This window comes from Leuresthes tenuis, unplaced genomic scaffold (genome assembly GCF_036924035.1).
Source record: "Leuresthes tenuis unplaced genomic scaffold, fLeuTen1.0.hap1 SCAF_7, whole genome shotgun sequence".
In the NCBI taxonomy this organism is placed as follows: Eukaryota; Metazoa; Chordata; class Actinopteri; order Atheriniformes; family Atherinopsidae; genus Leuresthes; species Leuresthes tenuis.
In genome coordinates, this window is record NW_027325361.1 from 14,554,675 (window position 1) to 14,580,705 (window position 26,031).

General features: G+C 40.4%; 4 protein-coding genes across 12 annotated transcripts in view; 2 read left to right on the forward strand and 2 right to left on the reverse strand.

The window, feature by feature from the left end:
* The window catches only part of ttll7 (tubulin tyrosine ligase-like family, member 7), a 70,809-nt gene extending 67,940 nt beyond the window's left edge, over positions 1–2,869 (reverse strand). For all 5 annotated transcript variants that reach the window (XM_072389424.1, XM_072389422.1, XM_072389425.1 and 2 more), the window contains exon 1: positions 2,393–2,869. The gene's annotated coding sequence lies outside the window, so the exon portion shown is untranslated. The remainder of the gene's footprint in view (positions 1–2,392) is intronic.
* A 1,490-nt stretch (positions 2,870–4,359) lies between these two features.
* On the forward strand, positions 4,360–18,786 carry prkacba (protein kinase, cAMP-dependent, catalytic, beta a). Of its 2 annotated transcripts, none has more exons than XM_072389428.1 (10): positions 4,360–4,678; positions 8,581–8,642; positions 9,033–9,161; positions 10,451–10,549; positions 13,911–13,993; positions 14,100–14,226; positions 14,473–14,568; positions 14,924–15,046; positions 15,199–15,363; positions 15,455–18,786. In XM_072389428.1, exons 1-10 carry the CDS (start codon positions 4,633–4,635, stop codon positions 15,578–15,580), a joined length of 1,056 nt encoding a protein of 351 aa, XP_072245529.1. In that variant the 5' UTR covers positions 4,360–4,632; the 3' UTR covers positions 15,581–18,786. The 2 variants fall into 2 exon arrangements, with proteins under 2 accessions (XP_072245529.1, XP_072245528.1); XM_072389427.1 differs by lacking the exon at positions 4,360–4,678 and adding an exon at positions 5,790–6,463.
* Positions 18,787–18,919: 133 nt separating this feature from the next.
* samd13 (sterile alpha motif domain containing 13) lies at positions 18,920–21,374 on the forward strand. 4 transcript variants are annotated; one of them, XM_072389430.1, is made up of 5 exons: positions 18,920–19,116; positions 19,475–19,594; positions 20,589–20,631; positions 20,756–20,867; positions 20,981–21,374. In XM_072389430.1, exons 2-5 carry the CDS (start codon positions 19,567–19,569, stop codon positions 21,122–21,124), a joined length of 327 nt encoding a protein of 108 aa, XP_072245531.1. In that variant the 5' UTR covers positions 18,920–19,116; positions 19,475–19,566; the 3' UTR covers positions 21,125–21,374. The 4 variants fall into 4 exon arrangements, with proteins under 4 accessions (XP_072245531.1, XP_072245532.1, XP_072245533.1 ...); XM_072389431.1 differs by having other exon boundaries at positions 19,480–19,594; XM_072389432.1 differs by having other exon boundaries at positions 18,920–18,954.
* Positions 21,375–21,466: 92 nt separating this feature from the next.
* On the reverse strand, positions 21,467–25,833 carry uox (urate oxidase). Its single transcript, XM_072389429.1, has 8 exons — positions 25,722–25,833; positions 24,921–25,133; positions 23,877–23,993; positions 23,620–23,698; positions 22,964–23,150; positions 22,669–22,792; positions 22,317–22,400; positions 21,467–22,230 (listed from the first exon to the last, which is right to left on the reverse strand). Exons 1-8 carry the CDS (start codon positions 25,740–25,742, stop codon positions 22,156–22,158), a joined length of 900 nt encoding a protein of 299 aa, XP_072245530.1. The 5' UTR covers positions 25,743–25,833; the 3' UTR covers positions 21,467–22,155.
* Positions 25,834–26,031: the final 198 nt, after the last annotated feature.

Genomic DNA, 26,031 nt, shown 5'->3' on the forward strand with positions numbered 1-26,031 from the left:
AACAAACACATATCTGTCCATAAGGGCATTGCCACGCAGTTTTTCCATACTTATCCAAGCACAGGTTGTTACCACACGCCGTTCCTTTTGTCCGAGGAATATACATGTTTGCCTTGTTTGCTGGATTGTGCCGACAACATTTCAAGGAGTTAGCTTTTTTATACACCAAAGCTCTACTAAAATAACACTCACACATATATCATTCAACCATTAAAAGGTAACGGACAAGAACACGTCAGGGGGTGCTCCTTTTTGCATCAAAAGCAAAAGCACAAAGACAGCCCAAATAGCTTCACAAGATGTGTGTCAAAGGAAAAGCTGACTCTGTTTGGAGATGACAGATAGCATCACACCTATCGCACAAGGCCCTTTAACAGCAGTTGTACATCCCTGAGGGGATTTGTTTCATGTTTCGCTGTCTGACATGAAACGTCATCTTGAAAGCAATCATCAAATACACAATTAACAGCAAAAAGTCAGGAGATACCACTTTGCTTTGTGTTACGCTAACAGGACCGGTGCAGATACAAGTTCTGTTCTGTACATGCAGCATGCCTCGCACTCACCATTACGTCATTGCTGGGACGTCAGGGTTTGAATAAGCATTCAAAAGGAGACACTGACAAACAATGGACACGTGGTACAATTACAACAAGTCTCCATTGCCGAGAAGTCGATGTAAACAAAGAGTATCGCAGCAGCCAATAGACCTTTTGTAAGAGAAACTATAAACTGCGTCCACTGGATATTTGAAGAGCCACACAGTGACGTAAGGTTACCTATACGTTAACAAAAAAAGAAAAACTTTTAATCTTCCTCTGTAATGATCTATCTGACCACTGCCACCACGTTGTCTGCCCAGGTCAAATGATAGCTGAATTTGTGGACTCCTCTCACAGGATAAGCAGTTGGTTTTGAGTTCCCAGTGGATCTAAAATTAGCACTAGCCAGTGACCCAGCGCTGGCTTTGTGCCTTCTTCCAGATAAGATGAGGAACAAGTGTGGGAGCTATCAGCCCACAGGGTACTGAAATACGCCGACACACTGCTGAATGTTTTATAAATTCACAGCGATTTAGGAACAATGCTCAAACCTAAAAATGCACTTGACCCTTTATATGAACCATAGTCTTCATGTGTATAAAGTGGGAAAGGGCTGCGAAGGGACATCAGAGCTTTGATACTGATCAGTCCACGGTTGTGAAAGAAGTTTATCAATGGAAATGCTTCATTAACAGTAAAATATCTTTCTTTTTTTTCATAAAGTCTGTCATGTACAAATAACAGTGCATACAAAATCCTTAACACTACAGTAAAACTACATAAACTACTACTATATTACAGTCTATCCTCATGAGTAGACCAGTCAGAACCCAGACCATGCTTTTGCAGAATAATCTCAATGATCTCAACATTTCACACCAGGCATCCTAAGAATAGGAAGAGCTGTGATTTTAAAGATGTGTCAGCGTGAAATGGAAAGATTATATGTATCATATCCATCTTAAGCCGTATCTCTGGGTTGTGGCCAGGAGTCAGAATGCCAGCCAGAACTCATGTGTTAAACTGTTATTATATAATCCATCTGCTCTATCGGGATGGTCATCTCCAGGGTGCTCTGTCAGCATGTGGTCTTTAAGTGGTACACTGGGCTACAAGCAGGCCCCAATAAATCAAATCCACAAACAGCACATCTCACATGAAATTAGCCAGGCTCTGAATGCCCACTGCTCTGCTAAACGTGACCAACTGGCTTACATGTTAAAGACATGCCATATTAAGGGTTTTTAGCAAAGCTAGCCTCAGCTAAGAGGCTGTACTGCTAAGACCAGCAGCAGACCCACTGTATGGCAGTCACAGCAAAGTAGTCAATATGGTATCTTCCAGATCACTGGAGGGATTGTAGGCCATGCCCCTGTGGATATCCTGTCTTTTTTTTTCAGGATTAGCGCATACTGGAGTCCTTTAATCTCACATAATATCTTAATGATGGGGCTTCCCGAGAAAACTGCTTGCGCTCACAAAATAAAATGTCCCAAAGCCGAAGCAGGTGTGTTGTTGCAATGAATTGCTTGCTAGCAAGCACTTGCTAACGTTAGGATGCTAACCACTTGCATAGGTCAGGTGGAAGAAACAAACAAGGAAGCAATCTGGCAGTGTGGGCATCCAGTTAACTTCCAGCGTAAAAAAAAGAAACACACAGTTAATGTTAGTGCCTGACATCAAACGATAGCGTTTTCGTTTAATGTTGCAGCAACAATTAAGAAGCAAGTTCCCCAGTGAGATATCGTATGACAATTAGAAACGAAAATAATGAGCCTGGGCTGCACAAAGTTAGCTTAGCCGCACAACCTAGCAAAGACTGCTCAAACGGAGTAACCCGTTAACGTTACCTTATTTTATTTCAGGCGCAGGCTGTGAATTGGGTCTCATCCGGACGCCACAGCTGCCGCTCAGTGACACGGAGTCCTCTGTGAAGAAACCGTTCACTCCTACAAGAATGGCCAAGACTATTGAGTGGTCGCGGTGTGTTACGCCGTTACTACTGAAAACTGACATTGACTGAAAGACAAGAAAAAAAAATCTGTATATTGTAGCCCTCTTGTGTGCGGAGTGCTGGAGCGAGTCCATGGGCAAAACCATTCACATGTGTAAGAGGGGGACCTGAATGAAGTGCTGAAGTTCCCGTTTGGCACCAACGTGACATTTAGCGTACTTCGGTCCTTATTTGTCGAGTCAGCACATTTTGTATTAATCGGTCAACTAGTTGGAAGTGGAAACACAGGTCTTACCGCAAGTGTGAGTTATGTTTCGAGCACCCTGAAGTCAGTGTTTCACACAGGTTATTGAGCAGGTTCTTCCTCTACAACTTGCTGATACAAACACAGAGTAGCTACCTAGCAACTGTGTCGCTGACCATGGTGCTAAAACCAACCCTCTTCCTGATGGGCGCGTCCCGCTCAGAGGTCATTAACGTGCCATTCCCTTCATCATTGTGCCTAACAATCGCCTTAATATCATATACATTTTTTGCCGAATCTCATTTCATTGTATATCCACCTGACGCGTTAGTTTTCACACGGGTTTCTTACCCCTGAGAGCTAACACTAAGGCATAAAATAGTTGAATATTTAGATTGTACTCTCATTTAACTAGTCTTTCATTCATACCCACATTTAGTTTTACATCTCAAACATGGGTTTGAAATCATTCAGCATTCAATCCCCTAAGGTGAGAACCAATTCTGCTGTTCTGAGCAACATGTTTATTAGTTTTGAAGTGTTAAACACCAATAACACATTTTTCTCCAGTTTTTTTTTTGTGTAATTACCCATGCTTGTATCAATTCACTGATTCCTATAGGATATGTAAGTGAAGCACTTGGGGTCCTTCTTCAAAGATCAGAGTAAAAGGAACCGTACCTCAGCGTAGGCAGTGGTCTTTGCTTGCATTAGCGTGGAAGAGGTTGTGTTGCAGTAAGCAAATGGCACAAAAATCAAAGGATGATTCAATGTAGCATTTGAAGGAAAATCTTTTTAAAGACAAAAGACACAAATAATTCAAATAAAGACTAGTCATAAAAAGACTAACCTACACATATTGATATCTACAATGATAGTTAAGACAAACACACACAGACTCGCCAGAGGAGATATTTACAAGTTAGGCTGAGACACTACAGATTTTGGTGCAAAAGTAGTGACAGAAGTGGAAAAGTAGACACAATAAAGTAAAAAATTATAACAAAAAAGGGGTTGGGCGGACATGACATGGCATAAACAAGGGTGACATGGTCCCAATAATTGTAATCTGTTATAATAGATGTCTTTAATCATTTGGCGACAAAATAAGGTAGATACATTCATGTGATTTTCATTACAATTGCCACAGTGTTAGTACCAGTCATAATAATAATCGTAGTATTAATAATAGTTATGATAGTTGCAGTAGTTTTCTCAAATATCCATTGATTGACCTAAATTCCCAGAAAATAAAATGTAAAATAACCACATTACATATATTTAAACATTTTTCTTTCAGGTAATATTGAAAGTAACATTCAACCTAAGCAACACCCCACTGGTGTTGTTAGCCTACTGTATGAAATAACTATAACAGTAAGTATAACAATAATTATGATGATAACCACACATCCATACATTACTGTAATGCATCGTTTTTCGCCCTTAAAGATGTTGTGGATATATAAAGTGATTCTACAAAGATGTCTTTACTAACCTTTATTAATACTTTCCCCTCAAAAATGTTGTCTGTATATACTATTTTCGACGGGTCTACGAAGGCAGCGCTTCACCTATTAAGTCTATCCATGGGTATTCCCATATGACGTGAACGCAGCACGGAACGACAGCAGGCAGAGGTGAAAAGTCTGGATCATGTTGTCATTCCAGCGGAGGCATACATGAACGACAAAGGGCCTTATAAATAAAGATCAGCAAGGCGGTTAGCAGAGCACGTCGAGGTTCAGTCCACAAAGAGAAGACATTGATGTCGTTTTTAGCCAACCAGCTGGAACAAGCTGAAATTTGTTAGCTAGCTAACGGAGGACCCTGTTAGCTAACGGCCACCATCATCGCCCCTAGCCAGCTGTGGATCGCCCTGTCTTCCTACGATGGGAAACGCAGCAACTGCCAAGAAAGGCAATGAACAAGAAAGCGGTGAGCACCTGGAAGCCATTCCAGCTAGCCTTTGGCCATTTAACATGAACTGTTACACAATGTGAGATTGCTTATCAAATTAAGCGGAGAGCATCCTTTCGCAGTTCTTGTACAATAATAGCAGACAGCACAGTAACATGGGCTGCGTTCACGAACCATCTTTGGTAGGGCAGTTAACGTGCGTGTGTCCTGTCGTAACGATGTCTGTTTGCTGACCTCAGTTGAAAACTGTGCCACAAATGATGCAGCCAGCTCATTATTCAAAGTGACATCTGAGGATATGACGGAGTGGTCCTCACCGTCCTCGGTGAAGGTTTTTCACAGCAGTGAATGCAAAGGAAGGTCTTGGATTTAATTCAAATAGTTACACACTGTCTCGTTTAACTGAAGTCATCAGGACATACCTGTTTAATTTGCAAAGAGCTCGTATCACGTGCTTGAACGATAACATCAGCAAACACAGGTTTCCACTGAGGCTGCAGGACATGACTGTTGTTCACTGCTTACAACAGGTAGCTGAGAATGACGAGGAGTCAAGCTGCATAAAAGGGTGCTTTATGTGGTTAATTTAGACTAATGTTTGTTTATTACAATATACATGTATTTATCTAGTTCCTTTATTTGTAAGGCAAGGGCTGCACAACAGTCCACCCTTCCAGAAAAACAATCTGTCAAGTCTCCCGTCAGCATGTTTGGTGTCTATCTAAATGATCACTACTTTATTACGAGGACATTAACCTGTTGGAGTTGGCGTTTCCACGTCGAGAAAACGGGCCGCTCTGCTTTTAGTTCAGCTGCACCTGTTGATGATCACTTGGAGTCTTAACTGCTTTATTAATTACACGGAAGGCGCAGCCAGAGGCGTTCTTGTGTTTGTGAGTTGTGACCAGCCTAATCCACTAAACTGTGCCACACCAAGTGGCCTGTCTGGAGAGCCCAGATCTTGACCTGCTTTCTGATTGGCAGAAGTTCCTACAGGCTCGCAGACTTGTTACTCAAACCACCTGTGGTCTTTGCAGGAAGGTGTTTTTTCGTTGCAGTAACGCTTTTAACAAAAAGAACAGGCAAACCAAGAAATAAGTGAGGGGGGAGGGACATTATTGTCATGTGGATTTTTAATTTGGATCCTACACTCTGAATTAACTCCTGTTTCTGCCCCATTACCACTTTTCAAAAGAGCACAGCAAAAGGTCAGGGTATAAGAGTGACTTTGATCATCAGAAAAACCGAAGAACTGCATTGTGAAACATAACCACCAGGGAGCACAGTAACACGGAGACAACTTCTCTTTCAGTTAGTTGGTGGGTGTAAACAGTTTTTCTTATCAGCACTTTGAATTCACAGGAGCTGGGCTGCGTTTTCGACTGCTTTCTGCTTATCTTGTGCACCTTTGTCAAAACAATATCGCCACTTACGTGAGAGACTCAGAGAAGCACTTTCAAATGACACCACGCCAAAAAACACTGGACAGTCATTCGGCCCCTGACGCTGCAGCCGTGCACTTGAACAGGAAGTTTAACTTTATGTGGTTAACCAACCATTGCAGAGCACTCCACTGCTTGCAGGAAGTTAGTATGACTAGTGTTTAGTCTGAAAACGGTTACTTTGTCTGCGAGCATTCTCACCCACACGTCAAGTTAGTTGCCTCGAAAATGGCCCAGGGAAAGGATCAATCCTTTGCCAGCCGTTTAATCAACAAATATCTTAAGAGTGGACAAGAGCACAAGGGACAAGAGAGTGAGGGGCCTCAAATTTCTGAGTTCACCATCGTGTGGGAGAAGTTGAGTAAGTGCGGTGCATTTCTTTTGCTCTTTAGTGTGTTCACTGCTCTGAGCAGGATGGGTTTCAGCTTGCCTTGATATGCTGTTATACCAGACTTCTATTACATCAAGCGATCGGCATGTCTGCTTAAACTGCACAGGTCGTGTCAAGACTTTGAGAAATATTCTGTTTTAATGTGTATATATGTGTAGTATATATAGTTTAATAACTTTTTCTGTTTGCAGTTACTTTCCTCTACAGCTTCCCAGTTGATGCTATTGCACACATTCTGGATCCACCAGAGACTTTAGTGAAATCAGTTTAGGCATAACACTTTGTTGTGAAGACCATTTGTGCTGCTTCAAGTCACTTATGCCATCTTGATATGTGTGCCCTGTTGTTTTTGCGTGCTGTTTTGTAAGTATGAAATGTGCTTCTTTTTCTTTCTTTTTTTTTATTATATATATATATATATATGGGCTTTTTACTGTGTCTTTTCAGTGAATGTTTTCTTTTTGTCTTTTTGGAATAATGAAAGCCTCCAGTAGTGACAGGAAAGAGACAGTAAGAGGACAATACTGAAGACTACACACCGTGCCGATCGAAAGACAGAACAGAAACTTCAGTTTGCTTCTTAATGATAAACAGCAACAAATAATGTGTTTTTGATTGTGCATAACAGTGTCATAGTATCATTAATTACTGTTCTAGGCTACAGTTTGAAAGACAATAGAAGAACCAAAGTCCTCTCTTTTTAAGTCATGAATAGTTTAATGACTGTTGGTTTTAGATGGCAGGGATGCCTCACGTTGTCTCCAGTGTTGTTTCGCTTTGTCAATCTTCAAATGTTCTTGATTTTTAGCTCTTCATAAATGTTTCTTCCTCTCTTTCTCTTCTCCATCATTTCCATCCATGTGGGTGAATGTTCCTGCAAACCCTGGGTGAACTGTAGAGACTTTTGGTATGCTCATGTTTCCATGAGACGTCCCAAGTCAAAGAGCGAACGTTTTCCACTGCAGTTTAGACGTACCGGGCTCGCTAAAGCAGCCAAAGGAGAACGATAATAGCACTGACTTACAAATAATTCAAACCCCATGTGTAACTGAAAACAGTACCTGTACACACAGCAAACAGCATATCAGTTGTTGAAACTGACAGATGTCCTTGTTTTTCTGACGGTAGATCTTCCATTTGTACCTGTGGCAACAAACTGTGATTTCTTCTTGAAAACCTGATTTTAAGGCAGCTGTTTATCTATGTATTTGGAATCTCTGAATTGTTACGGACAACAAAGTAGTTTCTTTGCAACTTTGGCATGGCCAAACTCTCTCCGTTGCATGTTGCCCAAAATGCCAAATCCTTTGAATGCTTTTGCTGGAATCCAATTGAAAATGAGCATGTTTTGGAAAGAGGCTAAATGAGTGAAAAACAGTTTCAACATCTGATGTTTGTGCACTATTTTCAGTTAAATATATGGTTTGATTTACTTATAAACATCCCATTCTGAATAAGTGTTGCTCTTAGTTTTAAACCCTTGTTTTTCTATATTAAACAATATTCAGCTATTGTCAGGTTAAGTAGCCATGTCAGTTAACACATAGTTTGTCAGTACAGCCACTCGTGAGACTTTTAAGATACCTTCCAGTGACTCTTTGACTTTGGACATCTCGTGTCTGCTGTGGCTTTCACAATGCACCGTCTTTCTGTTGCCTGCCCTGTGGTCTTAGTTATGTTGTGCATTTAGTTTTTTCTCTCCGCATACTGGCCTCTGCCCTTTATTCCCACCCACTCCTGAAAGGGATGCAGAATAGCTTGTGCTGAAATTGGCCGATTCTGTAACGTCCACAGAGCTCTTTGCATCACTTTTTACGAATCAAAGTTTCCAGCCTAGGCATGTAGTTTAGACTTGGTTATGGAAATATTTTTTTTGCTGTGGTTTCAAGTATAGTCCTGCCTCCCCAATACTTGGCATCTGCCTGACCTAAAACCAGCATTTGTTGCCCTGACCGTGTGAACCGCCTTTTCCGTTTTTCCCCCAAACACTCTTTTCAACTGCCCCGGTTTGCTTCCCTGAACATGTTAAAAGACATTCTGTGAGGACCGACACTCTAATTGTTTTTTACAAATCTGTCTCTTCACAGTGAAAGAGTTCTTAGCTAAAGCCAAAGAAGATTTTTTAAGAAAATGGGAGTGTCCTCCGCAGGTAAGTTGTGCTCTACTGTGCTTTACTTTCTTCATTGCAAGTTTTTCCTTGAGGTCTCGTGTTTTATGTAAAAGAAGGCATAAAAAAAAAAGAAAAGATAAGATTTTGTTATGATAGCCATTTCCTCTTGTTCAGATGCCGCAGATCCTGTTAACTTGAATGCTCTCTGATTGCATAATTGCGCCTTGTAAATAAGAGGCATTTGCTCTAAAAATATCCCCATCCAGCTTATATGTTTTCACTTTAAACTCCATGAAAGTGATTTAAAAAAAGAGAGAGAGGAAAAAAAAAAAAGAGAAATTATCGGCATTTATAAAAGCTGAAAGTGTCGAAAACAGTGAGCGTGCGTCAGCCTGCTGCCTTATTTCCACTGATGATGTGTTTCCTCAGTGCACAACGGGCCTGGACGACTTTGACAGGTTCAAGACTCTGGGCACTGGCTCGTTTGGACGAGTAATGCTTGTGAAACATAAAGCAACAAACCAGTTCTATGCCATGAAGATCTTGGACAAACAAAAAGTAAGTGCACTCTTTTCAATGAGATCAATCAGAGCTGGTGTCGTTGAGAATTAAAACTCTACAAAATGCTTAACATTAAAAGCATATTCTGTGTATGGCCTTAAAGGAAATGGATTGCTTCCTCTCATGCACTGCTAGCCTGTTATCTCTGAAAGCCTCAAAGGCGACTCACTTGAGAGTTTTGATCTTTAAATAGTGATATGAAAGTTGTCGAGGCAGGTTTGCGGGTCTGCACTGCTCTGTTCCTTTGAATTTAACCAGAAAACCTGTCTGACTTTCAGCTTTAGTTCAGTGCAGCAGCTACAAAACCTCCCTGTCTTTCTTTTTCCATCACGGTCCTTTTTTTTTTATTTACCTCTCATTAGTTCTTCTCAGAAGTCTTCAGACTTTGTATTATTTAGAGTGTAAAATCAAAGGGATGGCATTGTGTATTTGCATGGTTTTCACCCCATGTGTCACAAATAATGCACACATTTTCATCACGAGTACTGCTTATGTGTGCTATGATGCACTTTTCTTAATGGACGTTAAAGGTTTTCCAGGCTCGTCATTGTGCTTCCGCTGCTTTACAAGCGATCATCAGTTTCCATTAAAGTACTTCAGAGCAAGATGCAAATAAACTTAAAGGAGCTTACAACTTTGGCATCGCAGTAGATCTCACGGCCATGTGTTGTCTCATTGTGTGCTAACATCTCACCATCTGTGTACTCAATCGGGATTTACATCAGTTTTCTTCCTGTGTACTTTGTGGACGCGGTATCAGATGTCTTACTACATTTTGTAAAAAAAGGTCAAATTCAGCTTGCAGAAGTCAGTCGTGCTTTCGGGCCGCGTGACTGTTGCTGCTTTCACGCGCAAGCTGGAGTCCCTAAATGAGACTCTTGCTAAGATTTTCCACCCATTTTGTCAGACGATGTACGATCGTGTCGGAAAGCCTCGGAGCGTTCGCGGCCACTATGCGAGTGAGCAAGTGCGTGCAAGCTGATGAGATTTAGTCCTTTCTGCTCACCTGTGTGCCGCTTGTCTGCAATGCATCTTCGGATCGATCCTCCCGCTGCTGTGTGAACAGCAGCTGCGGAAAAAGAGCCGATCAAATTGGCCGCACATTCCCCCGAACATCTGTGTGAAAACGGCATCTGTAAGAGAGACTTTAGCATGGTGTTCACAGTGACTGGTTTTCTATCAGTTAGCTCAGACACGTTTTGTTTTTTTTTAAATTATTAATCGTACCACGCAGTCATACATGCTATCATTCCTACTTGCTTGTCTTTTGCTTTGTGTGTTTTCAGGTGGTGAAGTTGAAGCAGATAGAACACACATTAAATGAAAAGCGAATACTACAGGCCGTGTCCTTCCCCTTCCTCGTCAGATTGGTATACGCTTTCAAGGTATTTACAGAAGTAACCAGCTTTAATTTATGTTGGTTTTTTTTTTTTTTTTTGTCCGTCTGTCACAGCACAACACATCTCCAAAGTTCGAGTTATTTCACAATGGAGCTGGGTTTCATATGAGCAATCTCAGCAAAAAAACAATTAAAACGGCACTTGTCGTGTGATGAGCAAGCTTTATTTTGTTAAAAAGTGAATTTATTAAATAAAGCATCAGTGATAGACAATGAATGGGTTGCAATATTCTCTAGTTTGTTTATTTCACAAAAGGAACAATGAAGCTTTTTCAAAATAGTGGCAGCTCAGTGGTTCATCCTTGGGATTATATGTTTTCAACATTCTCACAAACCTAGGCTGCCTTGTTATGAGGAGCAGGCTCTAGTGTAATTTCCTCGGTCTGGTGTCTTGTTATACATGATGACACAGGCAAATGAGGCAACTGAAGAGATACACGGAGTTCCCATTTCACTGCATAGTATTGTTTCTGGTGCTGCAACAGGCCCAGCAGCTTTTTACACACTTCCCACAACGTGGGCGTCTGTTCCACAGTGGATGATGCAAAGCCAAATCATTCTGGACATCAGGACATAATAAAACCATCATCTGGTCTTTAACAGGTCTTAAGAATGAGGGAAATACAACCTCGCATGAAGAAGAACACGTGACATGTTACTCCGCCTCGTTATTTATTTAACAGCTGTGCCAAGATGTAGACGCAGTAAATGAAAAAACAAGCAGAAGTAGGGATTCTGTAGCTTGTAGAACCACTTTGATCAGTCATAATCTGAGTCATAGTCGTTTTCTGTATGATGTTATGTTTGAGCATTCAGTTAATCACAGTTCCTTTGTGGTACCATGATAACAATTCAATCAGGTTGAGGTATGGACCATTGTTCTGTTGCATGACAGCTTGATGTAGCTGTCCAAAAGGTGGTCTCATATTTGACTCTAGTATACAGAGATGATCACAGTTATTGACTATAACCGCAGTCGACTCTGTAAGTGCAAGGTGCCCAGGTCTGTGGCAGTAAAACGAGCCCAAATCATCAGCCCGCCACCTCCGTGCTTGACAGTTGGCATAAGGTGTGTTTGCTGATATGCTGTGATTATTTTACTCTAAACACGGTGCTGTACATTATGACCAAACATCTTCACTTTGGTCTATTCTGTCCAAAGAGACATTTGTCCCAGAATACTTGAGGTTTGTTCACATGTAACTTTGCGAACCTGGTTTTTCTAATTGTACTCCCGTGAATTTCAACATTTGACAACTTCAACAACTGAGGCCTGTGGAGTCTGAGATGTAGCTCTTGGGTTTTTTGCAGTTTCTCTGAGCTTTGTGCAGTCAGACCTTGGGGTGATTTAGTTGGGATGTCCAACTCCTGGAAGGTCTGGTGCTGTGTTGAGTGTTTTTCACTTGTTGATCATCTTTCTCGCTGTAGACTGTTGGACTTTAAATTCTTTGTAAAATGTCTTACCCCTCCCAGATTGATGAGCAGCAACAGTTGCTTGTCTAAGATACAGTGCTCAGCATAAAGGAGTACAACCCCTTTGAAAAGTAAGATTTTAATCAATATCTCAATAAACACAAGAACAATTTCCAAAATGTTCACAATGCTGAGTTTTATAGAACTCTATACGCCATTTTGTTTAATTCCATAACATGAAATTAAGGTTGATAATATCACTTGGATCCCAAAATCTTCAGTTTTACTCAAATTAGTTGAAGCAAAAATGAATACACCCCGCAACAAAACTACTACATCTAGTATTTTGTATGACCGTTGTGATTTTTAAGGCCAGCACTACGTCTTCTAGGCATTGAATGAACAAGTTGGCGATATATTGCAACATCTAACTTTTTGCATTCTTCAAGAACTACCTCTTTTAGAGCCTGGTTGCTGGATGGCGAGTGATGCTTAACTTGCCTCTTCAGATGGTAGCATCTTCTCTTTCAGTGTAGAGCAGCGCATCTGTGAGTTCAGGATACCAACAATGAAATGCAGCTCCCCGACACGAGCAGCACTTATGCAGCCCCACATAAGGACGATGCCACCACCGTGTTTCACTGTAGGCACCGTGCTCATCTCTCCAGAGTGTAGAGTCCCAGTAGTCTTCATCTTTTTCAGCATGGGCCCTGGCAAATTCTAGGCGTGCTTTTTTTGTGCGTGGGCTTTAGAAGAGCGAATTCTTGTTAATTAGAACTTTTTAGACTTAAGTTTGGCTTGTCTCCTAAGACTTTAATTGGGGTGTACTAATTTTTGCAACATGGGCTTGAATTAATTGGTTAGGAAAATCACTTTTTTGTGTGTGCACATGAAAAAAAATCTTCTTTGCAATGTTTGCCCACATTTGTGGGAGCATTTTGTCGTGTAGTATCTCATAGAAAACGTTGATTCTGAAAGGAAACTAAAGGTTTTCTGACAAATCTGGTGGGGTGTACTCATTTATGCTGAGCGCTTCGTTGCTGAGTTTGAAAACCGATGTACATTCTTTTTCCAAATCAGCGTAATTGCATGTCTATTTTTGGTTGGCAAAGCTTACATACAAAATTCAATTAGTGACTTTAGTGACTTTAAAATGCATGTAAACATGTTGGACCAACAGAAAGCAAAGATTGAGCTTCTCAGATATTCCAGTGGGGGATTCGAAGCTGGACTCAAATGGGCCTAGGTGCTCTGTACATGCTCCAGAAATTCATGTTTTTGCATCTTTCTGTAAAAGAAAAGCTATGTTAATAGAGCCAAATATCCAATAAAGGCGCTCTCGTTCATTATTTTTCTGTTTCTTGAGATGCTAAATGTGTGGGGAAATGGTGACCTAAAATCAGTACATTAAGAATACTTGTCAAGTCTCAATTTATTACAGCGGTAATCTTATATATATGTATGTCTATATACCCAAATGTACAAAAAATCCCCCACAGAGCAAAAGAGGAGGCAGGATGTCTTGAATGTTTTCTCACTCAGACAGACGTTGGTCAGTAGATCAATACCCCTCCTGTACATGCTGGGACAAAGTGGGTGGTCCAAACTCTACTGTGCACGTAACCGCAATTATTGTCTTAGTCTGCTGCAGCTGTCCTTCGTCAAGCTTGTTGTTGATTGGCAAAGCTCACAAGTGCTTAATTGTGCCTAATTTACCATCATAAGTACAGAAAAGTGCTGTAACTGGTGTTTGAGGAAGTACGAGTCGTGTTTTTTTTTTTTTTTTTACATAGTTGAGAAACTAAGATGAATTCAAGATACGGTTCAGCTGGAAACATACACTACATAGAGTGCATTGCTTTTCCTGGATTGTGCTCGCCAGTTGAAAACGATAGGTTAGTCTAACCAGTTGTATGTGTTTTGTTTTTTGACAGGACAACTCAAACCTCTACATGGTGATGGAATACGTGCCGGGTGGAGAAATGTTCTCACACCTCAGACGCACTGGAAGGTTCAGGTGTGATGCTTTTGTGTTTCGTTTCATCCATTCTCTCGTTTGCCTGTCTCACTGACGGGGGGGAGTTTTGTTCCACCGTCTGAATTCCTTGGTTTCTCTGTTTCAGTGAACAACATGCAAGATTTTATGCAGCTCAAATAGTGCTCACCTTTGAGTACCTTCACTCCTTAGACCTCATCTACAGAGACCTGAAGCCTGAAAACCTGCTCATAGACCAACACGGATATATCCAGGTACTCAGTCGACGTGAAGTCAATCAAACCATCAGCATTACGCCATTGGAAACTGAGGAGGTTATCAAGAACACTGCACTCAGAAGTCAGCCAGGCAGAGTAATTGTGTGGCCCTTTGACATATTAGTGTACAAAGGGACAATACAGAAAAGCATCGAGTGAAGGTCGCATTTGGAAAATATCATGGCTCATGTAGCTCTTCATATCTATGGCTTACAAGTGTACCTTTTCTTGTTCTGGCTTCAGGTCACAGACTTTGGCTTTGCCAAACGAGTAAAAGGCAGGACCTGGACATTGTGTGGAACTCCCGAGTACCTGGCTCCAGAGATCATCCTCAGCAAGGTCAGCCCTTCGTCCCCAGCCTTGTGACTACAATGTAGTTGAGAGGTGTCGGGACAGTGAGATGGTTTTTATTGGTTTGGTCCTGCGTTCTAAAATTTGGGACAATGAAGTGTAAACTGCAACTTTGATATCTACGCCTGATTAATCCTGAACTTGAGTCCACTTTATTTATCTGACCTATCTGTTATAACTCTGTACGGTTGTCACTGGCAGGTCACTGGCAGGGTTTTGCAGGATCTTTATAATCCAATGTGAACAGTATGCAAGATTTTGTTATCGGAGGTAGTTTTGCCTTCTTCCGGTAAAAACTTTGAAATGATTGTTTTTGTGTGGGTGTTTATTTTCTGTCCTTTAGGGCTACAACAAAGCTGTGGACTGGTGGGCACTTGGAGTTCTTATCTATGAGATGGCTGCTGGTTACCCTCCCTTTTTTGCTGATCAGCCTATCCAGATTTATGAAAAGATTGTATCTGGAAAGGTATGCAAAAATAGAACATTGCCTGTAATGACAATTGATATTATGTGTGTAGTGATATCTTCTCTTATTTGATACAGCTAAACCATACCGAGAACTTCAACTCCAATTTTTGAATTTTCTCTCTGTATTCATCTTTCTGTCTTTTTCCTCAGGTACGATTCCCCTCTCACTTTAGCTCCGACCTGAAGGACCTGCTGAGGAACCTGCTCCAGGTAGACCTGACAAAGAGATTTGGCAACCTGAAAAACGGCGTGAATGACATTAAAAATCACAAGTGGTTCTCCACAACAGACTGGATTGCCATTTACGAGCGAAAGGTAGGTCCTTATTTTGAGCCGTGGCATTCCTGTCAATCTGGAGTCATGCTGTGACACTGCGTCTGCGCCTATGCCCCCTCTACATTCTCAGGTCGAAGCCCCCTTCTTGCCGAAGTGCAGAGGACCTGGAGACACAAGCAACTTTGACGACTATGAGGAGGAGGACATTCGCGTCTCGCAAACGGAAAAGTGTGCAAAAGAGTTTGCCGACTTCTAGTGAACAGGAAAGAGTCCCATTGTGGGCTCCGGTGTTTTGGGATATTTGCACTCTGTAGAGGGTTAAGGTGGAACTGAGGCTATCACGTGCTCAAAACAAATGCCTCGTTCCGTCATTCCACACAGCTGAATGAGGTCCCTTTTGCCATGATCCTGCGTGCAGTTAGCACTGATCTACACACAGGCACATTATGCAGACACCCCTCGTGCTGCAACACAAAGTAGTTGACCACGTTCTCATTGTTTGTCTTTTACCTTTTTACTTTCTGCGTTTGCCACCTCCCTTTCTCCTATTTAAGTTCTTATTTTAAAAAAAAAAAAAAAAAAGCAACATGAAAAACAAATTTTACTCCCATTGTCAAGCGGCACAAAGAGTGATTGTATTAGCTGGCATTGCACATATTGTGATTAAGCTTAGGGAAAATTAAGGGATTCCTTTTTTTTTTTTTTTTATATATATACCTTTTCATTTTTATCTGTTGTCTGTTACATGCTTGAGTGTCTTTTAGGGTTCAGTTCAGTATTCATTGATCAAAACGACAACCATTAGGCGCCACTTTGGCGTCCCTAAGACCTAGAATCATGTGTGTTCGTATAAGCATATAAATACACGAGACATAGAATTTTTACAAGACTTTGTTTGTTTGCTTTTTTTTCATTCTTTTTTTTTCCTTTTTAAGCATGACCAAAATTTAAGATCCCGTCCAGTGAAGGAACACGATCATTGACAGTTTTAGCACTCCGGCATTTGATTCTCAAAAAGATGGATTAACAGTGACGAGTGATAACAGGAAGCAGAAGTGTGTCAGTACTATGTAAACAAATCCGCTGTAGCATTGTTTATCCATATCTGGTCACAGGACGTTTCCTTTTTACCTCAGACTTTTGGCGTGGTATGTAATTGGTGGTATGAAATGGTATATTTTTAAGGTACAACTCTATTTCACAATAAAGGAATCTGAGGACATTCGTGGATGTCTGCACACAACAGATCAACTGTTTTTTGGTACATTTCGAAGTATATACACAAGTGCATTGACATGGCATTTTTCAATAGCTGAAAGGTCAGTTTGTTTGATTATCTGTAGGATATAATATGGATGCAAAGCAGTGTTGCTCACATGGACAAACTTTGTCCTGTTGAGTTGCTTTTTTCCATTTGAAACTGCTGTGTTTGTGCCGAGCACTCGGTCTACGTTGCGTATCTGCCGTGTTTGTTTTTTCGTTTCATTTTCAACTTTTTGCATGTTTACGTTTGTACAGCAGTGTCATTACAAGCTGATGGTGTTCCCACCTTTTTTTTTTTTTTGGTTTGTTTGGTTTCGTTTGATGGTTCCGTTACCTTTGCATTGTGTCACAGCCTTGAACATTTAGGCGGTTAGAGAAGTCATTTTAATCCGGTGACGTAATACTATAAAAAGCAAGGGTCAAACCATTTCTTCGTAATAGTAACGGAAAATGCAAATATCGTAACCTTGAAGTATTTGTTCATCTGTGCGACTGCATCTCGTTTTCTCTGCATAACTTTCTAAACAACTCGCACACTGTGATGGAACAATATTTGCTCATTCTGCTTTGCAAAGCTGAGTAAGGCCAGTTTGTGCTGATGGACAGAAGCTATGATTTTCAGAGAATGAGGTCAGGATCGGATTTTTAATTTAATTTTTTTTTTTTTTAAATGTAAGCCACTCCTCTTAAAGTGTTGCACTTTCAATACATATTTTCTCCTATTAGAAAAATGCAGGTTTCACGAGGGATTCTTCCACACTTGGCAACATCCAAGACCCATTAGTTGTCCCGCATAGCCTGTCCTTGCTGCTAACATGTAGTCCCGGCCTCAAACTCCACTCCCGCTTGTCAGTTCAACACAGTGTCTCTAAAGAATCTGTTTCTCAGATGTTTAGTACCTACATATGCAGCCACGGTGTCCTCTTGTTGGCTTTTCTTTCTTCCAGATGGCGGAAAACTTCTGTTTTTGTTTTTTTATTCCTCCAGAGGAAAGCTTGTTTCTGCTTGCCATCCACAGAGAATTCAGAGTTTTAGGTCGTTTCTGCAGGATGGTCTCTCAGGGCTGTGGAGAAATTACAGATTTACATTTCACACTAAACCTGGAAAAAAAAAAAAAAAAAGAAGAAGAAGAAGCACTGTTGACTGTCTTTCTGTTTTAAGCCTCACAACTTCTCGGAAGTTTTAATCATTAATTGACACGACACTCGAGTATTTGCATATAAGGAGGAAAGCAATTTAATCAAGTTCAGCAATCTTAGACAACCAAATGTGAAAATTGTTCGGGAAATCAATGTTTTGCCTGAACTGTAGAATTTTCTCAGTCTGACCACATGATGTGACAATTTATTTTGCCCTAATCTAATTTGAAAGGCACAACTGTTTTTTATGCTGTTTTTATTTATATTTAGAGATGTCTAATAGAATAACATTTATGTTTAAACCTGTGTAGCTATATATATATACATATATATATATATATACACAGTGAGATTCAAAATATTTTCAAAAGTGTTACAAACAGTGAATATATTGGATTATTTATTTGTACGTTGTTTTATTTGCCCTTAGAGGGATAAAACATTTATAGATTATGCACATTCACACCTCTAATGCCTGTTTAAATTTTTTTGATTTTTCAAAAAACTTATTTTAATGTTTTGTTTTCATACGAAATCAGATTTGTCAAAGGAGATCCAGAGTTCTGAATTATTTTCCAAGTTTGAAGGGTGAACAGATGGTAATCCTTAAATATTCACAATAGCTTTTGATTTGGACAAAATTTGAAAATTACACCTGTGAATTTAACTTGTCTTTGTCCAAGCCACCCGTGTGTAAATCCTCTGAGAAAATGTGTTGGAGATCCACAGCTCCTCTTTGGTATCATCTGTTCTCCCTCTTCCATGTGTGTAATGTTTGTTGGATTTGATGTAAATGACGGCACCTTTCCCTGAGCCACTTCACACTCCTGACTGAAGGAAATCAGTTTATGAGTTCTTGTAGCTAGTCACATGTGCCAGTATGGGATCAATAATCTCAAATGTGTCTGTATTTAGTTTGTGGAATTATTGCACATCATTTAGAAGGCTGACACGTTTTTCCCACCCATATTTACTTGTGTTTGCAAGGGGAATATACTTTGCTGTAGCAGATTTTATGTAATGAAGGATATGTCACTATAATAAATTCTTTTTATTAAAATCTACTGTTGTTTGTATTGAATTCTTTAAAAAAGGAATGATTTTTTTTCCGCAGATAGTGATGTAAAGGCAAGTTATCCTTTAACCCGTAAACACCAGCATTAAAACTACGTTAAACTGCATTTCCCATGATTCCCTGGTGTCGTGGGCGAAGGAAGCAAAAGCGAAGGTGCTAGTTGGCTTTAGTTGATTATAATTTGATTTTGTCGATTAAATACTGCTTTTTATTCATTTGTAAAATATCTCGTGGGTTCTGATTGTCCTTTTTTGTTGAATGACGTACACAGACTGGAATAACAATTGTTGTCAAGCCAGAATATCCTAAAATAAGGTAACTGTTAATTTTGGTATTAGCAAACGTAGCTAACTATCGCTGTTAGCTTAACGTAAGTGTTAGTAAATGATAAAAAACAGAAGGGACGACTAATTATTTGTTGTCGTTTAAGATGACGCTATTTCTTAATTTTGCTGTATTTTTTAACCTATATTTCATTTTATTGCAATCACGGCAAATAATTTTATGACTCTATCGCAACTCTATCTTTAATACAGCTAACAACGTGAGTTTTAGGTCGTCATTTTCCTACAGTACAGCTCTCCGCTGTACAAAACATCTGATTTGTTTTATTCATCAACCATATCCACCGTATTGACTACTTCACAATGTAACAGTTTTTTCTTTACCCCAGGGAAGACGTCCAGTGACTGCCAGACTATAAAAGATAAACAATGATGGTGTTTAAACTGCCAACACACTGAGTTCTCCCGGAGGAAACATCTGATGAAAAATTTCTGCAACCTTACGGAATGTAAGAGCAATCATTTATTTAGTTTCTTTACCAGTCTCTCAATGTTTCAACTTAAAAGTCGCACGGGCTGAGGAGAGGGGGGGAAAAAACCTCTTTATTGACAAGCTGCAACGTGTGTAGAAGAGTTTCTTATTGAAAAATCTGTAGCCCTTTATAAATGACCAAGCTTAGCTCATACGCACATAACTGTTCAACATCACAAATGATGTGCTGTGTAAAATGCCCTAAGGATTCATCGGTATATTCCAGGTTAAATCTGACACACTGGACATGCTGGACTCTATACACTTTATTGGAAAGACCAAAAAGTCTGCACCATAGATCCTGTAGGAGCATCGGTTTTATTTCTCTGACTGAGATAGTCCTCCTGCAGATGCACACATAAAACTCAGTGCTTTTAAAAGACGTAAAAAAAACTGCTTCGACCTTTGGGTAAAACTATCCATTTGTTTGATGTTATTATTGTGTTTGCTGACGATCCCTGAAAGATGGAGAACTGACACCCGTCGTTGTAATTCATCAGCCGGTTTTCTCACAAGCAGGGATATGACCATTTTACTTTATTCTTGTTTTTCAGTGTGAATATCTGCAGGCTATCAGAATTTGCGTTAATGTTACACCCTAGATATCGCATCACTTTTTGTTTTCCCAAAAACTTCCAAATTCTAAACTTCTAAATAAAAATACCCCAGAGAATAGCTACAATTCTGTTATTTTTCATACGTAAAGTATATGCACGACATATGCTTTGCATATACTCATATAGCTATACTCCTATACTACCAATATGCCTGCATAACAAACAGGACGTATCATATCAAGCATTATTTGCTATTTTAACCAATCTGACTTAATGGGGTTAAAATAGAATTTTAAAAAAAAAATTGTTGTCAATTTTTATTATTATTTTATTTTACATTTCTCAGATGCAAACAAAGAAAAAAAATCAGCAGTCCTGATCTCTAAAAACCTCATGCTTTATTTTCTCCCCCAGCCGGCATGGAAGACAAGGCAAATGGCTCAGTTGACACCAAAAGGTATTTTCTGCAATAAGAGCGAGAATTGTGCTTTTATTTCTAAGAAAGATTTGAAATCATTGGTTAAACCGCTGTCCCTCTTTAGTGTGCGTTAACTTTAAGACTTTGACTTTTCACCCTGCAGCCCAGTGGAGAACGGTCAGCTGCCGGACCCTTCCAACTGGGGAGTTGCCGACGTTGTCAATTACTTCAAAGCAACAGGGTTTGAGGAGCAAGCCACAGCTTTCCAGGATCAGGTTGGAGTGTTTTTATTTTTTGTTTGCCATTTTTTTTACTCACACAAAATCCCTGTCGTGCCGTTCTACCAAACTAATATCCCTAATCGAATACTTCTGCCTCCTCTTGACAGGAAATCGATGGCAAGTCCCTGCTCCTGATGACGCGTAACGATGTCCTCACGGGGCTGTCGATAAAGCTCGGCCCCGCGCTGAAGATCTACGAGTACCACGTGAAGCCACTGCAAACTCAGCACCTGAAGAGCAACGCCTCGTAGCTCCGCAGGCCGTCCCACCTCTCGCCTCAGTGACAATCATCATGTCAGGAGACCCCCAGGTTAGCTGTTGCTTCACAAAGACTCCTCTGCCCACAGTGGCACCTTAACAGGATTTGAATGCTGTATGTTTTTATAAGCGTGGACCCCAAAAATGGTCTGCACATGGCGTCCATTCAGCTGTTTACCCTTTCAGCCATTCTTTTTTCTGCTGCTTGAGTTACGTATTTTTGTTTTGTGTGTTTTATTTAAGTGGAGTTAAATAAGACTCTGCAGGTATCATTTATATATGTCGGTGTGGTGTATGTCTGTGCAAAGTGAATTGACCTATGATGGTTTTTAAAAAAAAAACAAAAAAAGTATTTGTACAGAAGATGATATATAATTGAATTCTTTGTATGTTTTGTCATACCTGAACACTTTGATAACTTGCAGAAAATCATTTTGATGCATACAGATGTAGTCTAAATTTAGTTTTTATGTTCTAAACTTTGCATCTGAGTCCATGAGTTGTCCTGAGCATGTAACAGTGATGCATTTTAGTTTCCTAGACACAAGAACCCAACTAGAAGCCTCTTTGTTTCTGCACACCTACATTATTTAGGCTTGTGGCTCTTGGTATGAAATATTTGTGTATATATCCTTATTATTTACCTACCTGTGGTGCTTTCAGATTTGTCACACAGACAACTGTACTGAAGTGTGTATGACCAATGTATATGTGCAACATAACACTGGAGTTTGAATATCTGAATCTGAGATTCGCAATAAATGGTGCTCTTTTCTCACCAAAGAACAACAACATTTTGGGACTTTTGTCGCAGCGGTTCTCGCTCTCGTTTCACTTTATGTTACATATTCACATGACAGAGTCTGAAGCATCAATCTCAAGATGTGATTTGAATCATCAAGGGCCATCATATTCAGAATTGAACTGTCTACTTTGCATGCAATGAGCTTTTCAGTCAGGTGGCTCATTCAGGTGAATACTTGAATTACAGCGGCAGTGTTTTTACAGGAAAGTGAGAACGCTCTCAAAGTCGGGCTCGCTGTTTCCTGCGCAATGTCCCCGTGATGTTTCCTGATGGGCTATCCAGAGGAAGAAGCACCTATTGAGGGAAGAATGCACATCAGTCACCAACTTAGCCCTTGATCCAAGAAAACCTGCACGACATGATGTAAAAACAGAACTTACCTCATTTTGGTTGGCGATGCCCATCTTTGTCATGTCTATGATGAAGTAATGTTGGTTGGGCATGACGATCTCTATTTCATCCACCTGTAAAACAACACGTCCTTTTCAGTCAGGCTTTCCTGAATAAGCCTGTTGGATGTCTTAATGTGGCCGTTAATGGACATTGAATATTTGCAGCAAAGTAGAAATGTTGGAGAAAATATGGAGGACAAGATTAATCCCACACAGTAAAGGCATGTTTAATTTTTACATGATGAAATTAGTTAGAAGAAGTGCCTGTCCAAGATTTTTGGGAGCGACTTAAAACAGATGATTATGGGGATATTATGAGTGTCGTGATTTCTTTAAGCACCTCAGGAATTCTCTCCAGGACCAGAACCTGCGTTTCATAAAGGGTCTTCTGCACAGACGGTGAGTACTCTCCACGATCATAGGGGCCGGCAAACCTCTCAAAGATTGTCTCCTTCACAGTCTTCCTATAAGGGAGGGGAATTCTCTATGAGGGCGTATCTTAGTTTTATCAGACAGGAAATGTGGTGCTTTTATTTTGCGAATTTTCACTGCAAGTAAGGTCACACTGAATCCGCTGCTCATTCGAAGAAGTGCAGTGAATGTTGCGTTTTCCCTCACAAATAACATATAATTACCATGCAGCGTCAAAGTCAACATCCTGAACGTTGTTGTACCGCCACTTGGCATAGACAGATGTGCAGAAACACCTGTCCTTGGTCTCTTGCAGTGTGGTGAAGCGGTCTCTGAGAAAACCCTCGAAACCAGACTGGGTGGTTTTCAGCACCTTCATGTCCCTCATTCCGCTGTGAACTACTGGGGATCCTGTGTGGGGCACAGAGCTGGTGAGTATGGAAGAAGCAGGAAATGTTTCAAATGTTTCCATGGAAATGAAGCCAATCATAAGCCTCAGTGACACTGAGCAAAGCCAAAGGCTTAGCTGTACATCCATAGATCCCTTTGTTGACAGTATTTGCACCACTGCCAAACTGCAGGGGATTTGATCAATAAGCCAGAGAAGTCAGAACTGGGCACAAATAAATTAGTATCCAGTTTCCTGACATCGTTTGTATGTGATATTCACTGAATTACTGACATATGAGTGATCAAAACTGCACTTGTTGACTGCTAAGCGAGATGAAGCTTGGAGCTGCCACAAGAGTACGCAGAACAGACATTATGTGTTGCATAAACTTTAGCTGCACACATAGCATGAATTACAATCGCGTTTTGGTTTTTTTTTGGACATGCATTCCACTCACTTTCACTTTCATTTATGTGTGTGTGTGATTACCGTTGAGGGTCTGTTCGACATCACAAAAACGAAAAGCTTCTGGGCTGTAGATAAATGCATGAGCGTGTTCTGCCCCATTCTGAGAAGAAAAAAAAAAAAGAAACAAGGTATGTGTTTTTTTTTCTTGTTTTCTTTTTTACCAAAAAAACATTCCATCAGGTTAATGCACACTTGATTAGTGGTGCTGCTTAAACAGCCGTGAGAAATTCAAACACTTAAATGAACTCCGGCTTTGGTCATTTGACCCTGTGTTTCACCTTCTCCAACCGCCTCCACGGGGCCTCCTCCATGTAAACCTTGGCCCTCAGCACGTGGTTGAAAGAGGTCAGGAAATGATTGCAGATGTCCAGGGAGAACTGCTCGATGGTCTTCACCTGAACAGATTGGAAAAAGAAGCTATAAATAAAAGCTATCTATCTATATGTGTCATATTTGGAGTCTCGCTCCCAAACAAATAGAGAGGCACTTTGTTTTCATCTCACTCCTACTAGAAGATTTCTCTAATATTCTGGGATTATGACACCAATACTTCTGTATTTCAATCCATTTGAAAGACCAAATCAATTCATTGAGTAGAAACAAGCCATTGAAAATAACCTTTTGTTTTAACCTTTCAATCTCTGTTGATCCCAGCCTTCTGTGGAGCTGCAGCTGCTTAAAGCTGGACGACAAAGATTGCTCTGACCTTAGAAGTAGACAAAGCCACTTCGCTAAACTATGATACAAATTTGTTCGCCTGTGCTTTCTCGTTTGATTCAAATGACTTCGTTAGGCAGGAGCATTAGCATCCCCATGGCTGCCAGCTTCACGAACAGCGTGCCGTAGCAAAATTCTAAATCACATCTTTGCACATCTTCATTGTTTCCAAAGATAACTTCTGTAATCTCCTTCAGTCTCTTTTTGTAGGGGACAAAACGTTCCATTTTAGGCTTACAGAGGCTTTAAATCTGTGCTAAGGCTGACTTTTAGCAGCGGCCTCACAGCATTTTTCATACTGCAAGAGCTTAGACTGCTTCAGGAGACGATTCTACTGTTAAACTGTAAAGCTCACTAAGAAATGGTACGTCATTTTGGAAACATGCAATCAGTAGTTTGGCCTAATAATGACGGTATCATAAGAAATAAGAGCAGTCCAAACTATAGTTAACCTCAAGGTCCCACTGTCCATTCATTTCTGTAAGTAATAAATTAATGAATAAACATGTTAATTAATGAGTTTAACATTCTGCTCTCAGTCTTTGATTCATTGGGGCACAAGCTTCAGTACGTTGTCTGGTTCCTTGGCGTGATGCTCGACTCACCCCTTTGATTTTGGCCAGGGCGTGCACGGTGTTCTTGATGGTGTCGGTGGGGATGATGTCCGAGTTGTCTCCCGTTAGGTAGTCCTTGCGTGACTTGAGTGTGATCTCCACGTTAGCCATCAGCTCGATAATGTAGTGGTGGCTCCCCTGTCTCCTGATGACCAGCACCTTCACTAAGTTCTTTCCATAGCCTGTTCGCACAAACTCCACATTCTGTGGAAGACGAGCAGCTTATTTGCGAGAGTTAAGCGTCTCCCAGTGGTATCATTGTTTCTGTGCCAAGACAGCACGTTTAATGATTGTGTATCTGCATTATGAGACCTTTTGCTTGACTGCCTTCCCCTTAAAAGTTTGATGTTTTGACAGTTTGTAGGTGCCCAATTTGAATTTTGTGAAATGTGTGCGTTATATTTGCACATTTCTAACTCAACCTATTTCTGTAACCATTAACATAAGTTGTGCTCAGTTGACAATGAAATATAGAATTGTAAAAAAAAATAAATAAATAACTAATGTGTGAGGATAAAAGATATTGAAATAGATCATGACTGATAGGAATATTTGGACTTATTTGACAGTGTTTTGAGTGTTGAGTTGTTTCATAATTCTGAAAACCAACAGGTTATAGTTTGGCCGTGTGGTCGCTGACCTCAAATAATGAGGTAAACTCCAGTACTGAATCCAGTACGGTAGGATAGATTTGCACCAACAGAAAAGTTCAATCATATTAGGCTCTTTAAAAAAAAGAGAGAGGGAGAGAGAGAGAGAAATCCGTCTCTGCACAACTTAATGAAATGTTACCTGATCTGCAGCAGTTGCCATGGTGCTCTCCTCCCCTTCACCTGCTCTGTGTCTGAGCTCAGTCTGCTGTTCCGTCGGCAGCTAAAAGTTTCCCTTTCCAATAAGGGAGGATTTTTGTGGAGGGTGTTGCCACCTTGCACTCAAGCTATTGGGAGTTTGTAGGTGAAAGCTCGTCCCATTTTCCGTGCGCGTAATTTCCCTCTCACACATGCACACACAAACGCATCCAAAGGGACAAGTTCAAGTTCCTATCTCAGTCCAAGTTTATTTTTCTTTTTATCGTCTATTGATCTCCTTGTTGTATCATTGA

Coding starts and splice junctions, on each gene's coding strand:
- uox (XM_072389429.1), bottom strand. CDS start 25,742: ATGGCAACTGCTGCAGATCAG. Junction 22,793..22,963: donor GTTGACTTTGACGCTGCATG/GTAATTATATGT, acceptor CCTCCCTTATAG/GAAGACTGTGAAGGAGACAA. Junction 22,401..22,668: donor TCCTGGAGAGAATTCCTGAG/GTGCTTAAAGAA, acceptor GTTGTTTTACAG/GTGGATGAAATAGAGATCGT.
- samd13 (XM_072389430.1), top strand. CDS start 19,567: ATGAAAAATTTCTGCAACCTTACGGAAT. Junction 19,595..20,588: donor TTTCTGCAACCTTACGGAAT/GTAAGAGCAATC, acceptor TTTCTCCCCCAG/CCGGCATGGAAGACAAGGCA. Junction 20,868..20,980: donor CCACAGCTTTCCAGGATCAG/GTTGGAGTGTTT, acceptor TCCTCTTGACAG/GAAATCGATGGCAAGTCCCT.
- prkacba (XM_072389427.1), top strand. CDS start 6,331: ATGGCCCAGGGAAAGGATCAATCCTTTGCCAGCCGTTTAATCAACAAA. Junction 13,994..14,099: donor AGACGCACTGGAAGGTTCAG/GTGTGATGCTTT, acceptor TCTCTGTTTCAG/TGAACAACATGCAAGATTTT. Junction 14,227..14,472: donor ACCAACACGGATATATCCAG/GTACTCAGTCGA, acceptor TTCTGGCTTCAG/GTCACAGACTTTGGCTTTGC.